This window comes from Poecilia formosa, unplaced genomic scaffold (genome assembly GCF_000485575.1).
Source record: "Poecilia formosa unplaced genomic scaffold, Poecilia_formosa-5.1.2 Scaffold2, whole genome shotgun sequence".
In the NCBI taxonomy this organism is placed as follows: Eukaryota; Metazoa; Chordata; class Actinopteri; order Cyprinodontiformes; family Poeciliidae; genus Poecilia; species Poecilia formosa.
The window spans coordinates 6766123-6773299 of NW_006799941.1; the positions used below are offsets into that span (position 1 = coordinate 6766123).

Consider the following 7177-nt stretch of genomic DNA (forward strand, 5'->3'; position numbering starts at 1 on the left):
TTCTGTCTCTCTCTCTCTTTCTGTCTCTCTCTCTCTTTCTGTCTCTCTCTCTCTTTCTCTCTCTCTTTCTCTCTCTCTCTCTTTCTGTCTCTCTTTCTCTTTCTCTCTCTCTCTTTCTGTCTCTCTCACTCGCTCTCTCTCTTTCTCTCTCTCTCTTCCTCCTTTTCTCTCTCGCTCTCTTTCTGTCTCTCTCCCTCGCTCCCTCTCTCTCTTTCTCTCTCTCTCTTTCTGTCTCTCTCACTCCCTCTCTCTCTTTCTCTCTCTCTCTTACTCCTTTTCTCTCTCGCTCTCTTTCTGTCTCTCTCCCTCGCTCCCTCTCTCTCTTTCTCTCTCTCTCTCTCTCTCTCTCTCTCTCTCTCTCTCATGATTCTCTTTTTTCCTTCTTCAAGTGAATAAGAACCACCAAAGTCACCAACACTGCCACCCTCTGGCAAAACTATGTAACTTAGTTTAGTCAGTATATTTGTGGTGGGTTAAGTTTTACTTTCCACTTTTCTGACACTGAATATGATAATTTCAGATAATATTTGTTAAATAAGTCATGATACAAAGCAAAATGTCATTTGTTGATGGTTATCTCACATTTTATTCAATCAAAATTAGGATCTTTCATGGGCTAAATGATTGTTTATTACATTCAATTATGTAAAACATTATAATTTAGAGGCAACATAGATTATTTAAGTGTAGCAGTACATCATGTTTGACTGATATTTGACTCCACATGGCGAGTCCAATATGAAAAAAAAACGGCAAAGTTGAAAACATAAGAAAAACTTCTCCCTGAACTTCAACATATTGAAGTGGAGAGAAAATTAACATTCAGTGTCAAACCAAAACCAAACCAAACCAATTTTATTTATAAAGCACTTTAAAACAACCACAGCTGATACAAAATGCTGTACATTAAAACACAACATAACAATTAAAAAAACAACTCTTACAGTTTAAAAACAAAATGGATGGGTTTTAAGACGAGCTTTAAAAGTTTGTCTTAAAAACCATCGTCTTAAAACCCGTCAAAAACATTTAGCAATTTATTTTTAGTATATCACGAAAAGGACAATAAGTTACTATACCAACAAAGTGGTTGACTTTAAGTCTGACAGGATAAAAACTAAAATTAATGAAACAAAAGAAGCATTTCAGAAGTAAAACATTTTGTGTGGTATTACTGGCACAAATCTGTTTCCATATATTTCAACCATAACAAAGTGGCTCATGTTTGCAAAGTGAAAGGACAATGATACATACGTTCACACTTAACAAAACACATGAAGATACCCCTAAATAAAATGTGATGCTGGTAAAAAAATCTACGTTAGTTGGATGAGAACAAAAGGAACCGTTTCACAGGAAACAAACATTGCACATGACCCCGAAAACCAACAAAATGAAACATGGAGGAGGCAGCATCAGGCTGAGGGTTTTATGAAGAAGAGGGAAGCTGCTTCTTATGGCGCCAAATACAAAACAACACTGGAAGAAAAGGGTAAGAGGCTTGATACTGGACAACCAAAACCACACAAGCAGAACTGCAATGGAGTTGCTGTTTAAAATGTCCTAGTTAAAGTTCAGACTTAAATGAGATTCTTTGGAATAATTTTATGTTCCCAGATATTCTTAATTTAATCTTGATGGGAACCTTTGATCTCCAGATGTGTAAGACTGACATAGACATACTCCCACAAAATAAAAATAAAAAATATATAAAGATTTTTAAACATTTAATTTTGTCACATATGAAAACAGCTGAAGAACGGATTAAACACTTGTTCACAACACTGCGTAACGAGTAAATATAATCCAGAAAGGAGAGGAAAGACAGAAATGAAATGATAATAATACCTATAAACACATAATCTATAGCTGTACATTTAGCGGATATTTTTAACGCATCTTTAAACAAAAGCTGTTTTTCAGTGAGCTTGCAGGGTGTAGTACAGCTGCTTCTGTACAGCAGGTTCTTCTGGTTCATCAGGGATGGTGGCGTAAAGGTGGTAAACATTCTGCTTGTTCAAGAAGAAAATAAACATAATTTATTATTTTTACATTCTTTGTTTCTAGAATAAACATGTTCACTTCTGTTCACATCTTACTTACGGTTTCATTTTGAGAGTTCTGTGTGTTTATCGCAACAGATTCTGGAAAAACATGATCAAATTAAGTACATTATTTATGTTGTCTTATATATTCACATCATTTCTCAGTTTAAAACACGTCTGATTTCTGCTTTTTAGGTACTTTGATTGTTATGTGCCGGATGCCTGATGATGTGCAAAATAATTAAATGAACAATGCAATGTCACAATCAACTTTTGCATGTTAAATCCCAATTTTGCAACTACAATTTAATCAAACAATGGTAATGTCTGAGTTTTTTCTTCCAAAAGGTAATAACAAACTGAACATCAAATTATAGATTGTCTGTAGAATAACAAGCAGCTCACCGGTTGCAGAGTCGTCTGCAGGAACGGAGGTGACTCTGTGGTAGTCATCTTCATCCCCAACAGGTAACTTTTATATAAGCAAATGGAAAGAGAGATTATGGAGTTAAAATAAATTACTTTCTCTTTTTCCTTAGACTGTGTGATGTACGCATTTTACAAAAAAGTTACCAGTCCTCCATTTGTAACATTCCTCATTCCTATAAAGTTATCTGGAACGAAAATGAAAAAAGCATGTAAACTATAAATGCAGAGTATGTAAACACATGTTGCAAATCCAGATTAATGGATGTTTACATTACCATTAAAGCCGACTCGTGATCTGGAATAGAAATCAAGATGACGTGATAAAACAAATGAATATTTTGGACAACTTATAACATATTGCAACTGTGTAATCACACTTTTTAAATATATAAATAGTTGCCCTATTAAATAGTTTTCATCCTGACCAAAATCCACAGTGGAAATATTACATCACTAATTTATGTCATGATTAAATACAACAATAAAGCTCCATGAAGTGAGCAGCTAAATCTTAATCAAATAAGATAAACCTTTTTATCTAACAGATCAGAGCAAACACATCAACCTGATTCCAGCTAAAATAAGAAAAAACACCTTACCTCGTGTAAGTTCTTTTATCTGATAAAAAGTGAAAATGAAAAGAGGAATTGAAAACACAGTCAGCACATGATATGTGTGAAGAGAAGTACTTTTATGATGTGTTTTTACTCTCGAGCGAAAATAAAAAATCTGAATAAATTGACATGACCTGAACTATTACTTTATCAAAATGTTGCAGCATTATTTTAAAGCATATAAAAATGTAATATTGGAAAGAATTAAACAAAAAATGTAAAATCTGACATTGATCTCAATCACCTGGATGCTATAATCACAAATTCGTATCATCATGGATGCCATATATTTACATGGATGTCATATATTTTAGTGTTTTTAACTTTTTTTAACTGCTTTTTTCCAGGTTCAGATTTTATAATTCGGTGAATTATAAAATCAAGATATGCAAACATTTACACATATTGTACATATAGAGGTCAAAATTTTACATAGCAGTTTAAATATAAACATGAACATGAACTGATATTTGAACCTTAACCACACAGTTTGTAGCCTAGCCTTTACTAACTTTCTCAGAAATTCTCTCTGAACACTTTATTTATAGATTCTTATTTCCTGAAACTCCCAGATTTGGTAGAGTTTCAAACTGCATAGTTTATGTATAAAGTTAGAAACAAACTATTACCAGAAAATATTCAAAAATTCACTGATAGAGTGGGGGGATATGAATCAACTTCAGAACTTTGAATGTTCAAACAACAATGAAAATAATGTGCATTTCTGTCACTGGAGTGAAGATTTGGAATAAACTGACTAAAGAGCCGAAGCAAAGTCCAAGCAGGAGGTACTTTAAGAAAAGACTCAAAATAGTTATTATTCAAAAGTATAAGGATGAACAGGGGGTGATGAATTTGGCTGGAAATTACTGTCAGCCAAGTAATTTAAACTTGTTGGTTTCAAGATTGTTTTCAAACATAGAAACACATCATCAGTAAGATGAAGGCCTCAGCAGGATTATTCTTAAACCTTCAAAAACAGTTTGGCTGAATCGTTGTCTTATTAAAACACCAACGTGTGTTGATGTTTCTGGACCAAATTTTCCCTCTCTAATGAAAGCAAATGAGTCCATCAGAAACAATAAAAAAAACACTAAAAACTCTGACTTTTGAGCTAAAAACTCGTGACCACCAAGACCATCTCTGGCCATGGCAAAGACAGTTTTCAAGAGCTTTTCACTTAAAGGGCATGAACCAGGAAGCCTCCCTCTGCTCCAAAACTGAAAGCTCAACTGAGATGTGCAGCTGTGACAAACCAAATACTCTCTGGAGAAAAAGTTTTCTGATTAGATGAGTAGTGAGTTTTGTGGCCATATTGACCAGAAGTATTTCTGGAGACGTTAAGGTTAGGCTTCCAGGCCTGAGCTCTCCATGCCAACTAACATGATAGAGGCGTTAATGTGCTAAAGTGGATGCATAACTGAAATGGAGGGGAAAAAAAGCACCAAATTCATAAACTTCTTCACTAATCAACACATCAAAACTGCTGTCAGGGGAACATTAGGCTTTAGGTAAGCGCCACAACAATCAACCAATTTCAATTACCTCTACTATTTGATAAAAAATAATCAAACATGCATCAAGAAACAATCCTACATCTTGGCCAGGGCTAAAGTGTAACAGCATGTATAGTTTTGACCTTTAGATAAAATCCACAAAAAACTAAAGCTTAGGCTGTCAAATTTGTTGTTTGACATATAATTCTTTATAAGCATTTTGAACTAATATGACATTTATGTCCATGACGGGTAGAAACTGCATGCATGTCAGATATGTAACTGAATGATGTAAGGTGTCAAAATGGATGGGAAGTTTAAAGCCACAGAAACACGACATGTTCACAGGCGTCTCTACTCACCACTTCTCCATCTGGAACAGAGAAGTCCCACAAGTAAAGCGACTCCCACAACTACTCCAAAACCAGGTACAGCCACATACATCCATTTAGTTTTGTCAGAAGGTTTCTGATCTGCTGCTGGGGAAACAAAAACCACAGTGAGTCAAGTCTCACTTCCTTAATGGTCAAAACAAAACATTACAGACACGACATCTTAGTACAACAAGCTTCATCTGGAAGCACAAAGTAAAAGATGTCATAGCAACCTGAGGTAGTTCAAACTATGGAAAGCATAATTTATAGAAAGAAGTTATTGTTAGAAACATACTGATCTTGCATTCAAAATGTTGCTCTGCATGTGCATTAAGCAAAATTTCCTAAGTTAAATATAACACTGATGTCATGCTGAAAACAGAAGGAATCCTGTATGATTTTGTGTCATAAAATAGGAAAGAAAAATAATACACAACATTTTATTGCATTTTGTGGCCAGGAATCAAGTAATCTGACACTAATCTAACTCAACAGCAATTCTTTGCCATTTGCTAGAGATAAAAATCATATAAAAAGAATTATTTCCCTCATTTAGCTTGTATGTAATTGCTTTTGCAAAGAGATTAGATAGTTAGGAGGAACAGGCCAAAATTACAATAACCTATTGTAGGAAGTTTGTGGAAGGAAACCAATAGTGTTTCTCAAAACTAAATTAGTGTAAGTTCAATTCTATCAAGTACTAATGCAAGAAAACCTCCGACTTTCTAAGTGATATACTTCTTCATTATTCTGGAAAAAAATTTTTTGAAAATCTTAACATACATAAAATAGGTAAAGATCAGGATGATTTAAAACCAGACAGTGAGGAGAAAAATGTCTTTTTATAGCAGTTATCTGGTTTTAGTAACTGCTGTGTGATAGAAAAACAATCTTATTTCATGATCTCAATTAGATGTGACAGAAAACTAAACAGAAGACATTTGGAAGAAAGAGCTTTCCACAGTTCAAAACATATGCAAAAACCAAAAAGTAACGCTCCCGGCCCAATCACTACGCTCAACATCTGCAATGAAAGATGAAACATTTAGAGCTGGCAAAGTCTCGATCAATCACTTAAGCAATACAGTTTAAAAGGTAATTCTGTCAAATATTAAATTACATTTGCAAGATCCTCTGGAAAAAGTAATAAGACATTTTAATAGTAATACAGTATTTATGTTTTCATGATCCCTACCTCACAATAAGAAGTAATGTAATAAAGGGTTGTTATTTTAAAGTCTATGTAAACATCTGGTTTAGATCTTTGATATTAAAATTTGTATGATGATCTAAACACTTATATGTGACAGAAAAGCAAAAAACATAAGAAATCTGTAAGGAGAAAAATACTTTTTCTCTGCTATATTCCTGTGTAGGCCGTAGCAAAGTGTAATGCACACAGCAATTGTTACATGTTAATGTTTTCAAAAGAGAAAAAAAGTATCAGAATCATTAAACATTTTCATAACATCATCTAAGTGGATGAACTGACCTGGTGCCTCTGATTGTGATGGTGACAAAGTAGAAACTGAGCCTACAGTTTTGACTGTGGTTCTTTCACTTGGATCTGAAGAAAATAAAGAAAAACAAAACATGTATCTTTGATATTAAATGTGTGTGATGATCTAAACATTTAGGACTGAAGAAGTCTTGTAAGGAGGAAAGCACTTTCTTTGCAATATTTCTGTATACAGCAATTGTTACACGTTAATGTTTTCCAAAGAGAAAAAAAGTATCAGAATCATTAAACATTTTCATAACATGATCTAAGTGGATGAACTGACCTGATGTCTTTGATGTTGATGAAGTAGAAACTGAGCCTGAAGTTTTGACTGTGGTTCTTGGATCTGAAGAAAATAAAGAAAAACAAAACATGTATCTTTGATATTAAATGTGTGTGATGATCTAAACATTTAGGACTGAAGAAATCTTGTAAGGAGGAAAACACTTTTTCTTTGCAATATTTCTGTATACAGCAATTGTTGTGTGTTAATGTTTTCCAAAGAGAAAAGAGAATCAGAATCATTAAACATTTTCATAACATGATCCAAGTGGATGAACTGACCTGGTGTCTTTGATGTTGATGTTGAGAAAGTAGAAACGGAGCCTGAAGTTTTGACTGTGGTTCTTCCAATTGGAGCTGAAGAAAAGAAAGAAAAACAAAACATGTATCTTCGATATTAAATGTGTATGATGATCTAAATACTTATATGTGACAG

General features: G+C 33.8%; 1 protein-coding gene across 1 annotated transcript in view; it reads right to left on the minus strand.

Annotated features, from left to right (window-relative positions):
* Positions 1-961: 961 nt before the first annotated feature.
* Positions 962-7177, minus strand: part of LOC103138519 (uncharacterized) — a 19168-nt gene continuing 12952 nt past the window's right edge. The window contains exons 7-15 of the mRNA XM_016671936.1: positions 7024-7098; positions 6743-6805; positions 4947-5063; positions 3074-3092; positions 2750-2769; positions 2619-2659; positions 2451-2517; positions 2104-2144; positions 962-2012 (exon numbers count right to left, since the gene is read on the minus strand). Coding sequence (XP_016527422.1) covers positions 1920-2012; positions 2104-2144; positions 2451-2517; positions 2619-2659; positions 2750-2769; positions 3074-3092; positions 4947-5063; positions 6743-6805; positions 7024-7098 — 536 coding nt within the window. The 3' untranslated portion in view covers positions 962-1919. The remainder of the gene's footprint in view (positions 2013-2103; positions 2145-2450; positions 2518-2618; positions 2660-2749; positions 2770-3073; positions 3093-4946; positions 5064-6742; positions 6806-7023; positions 7099-7177) is intronic.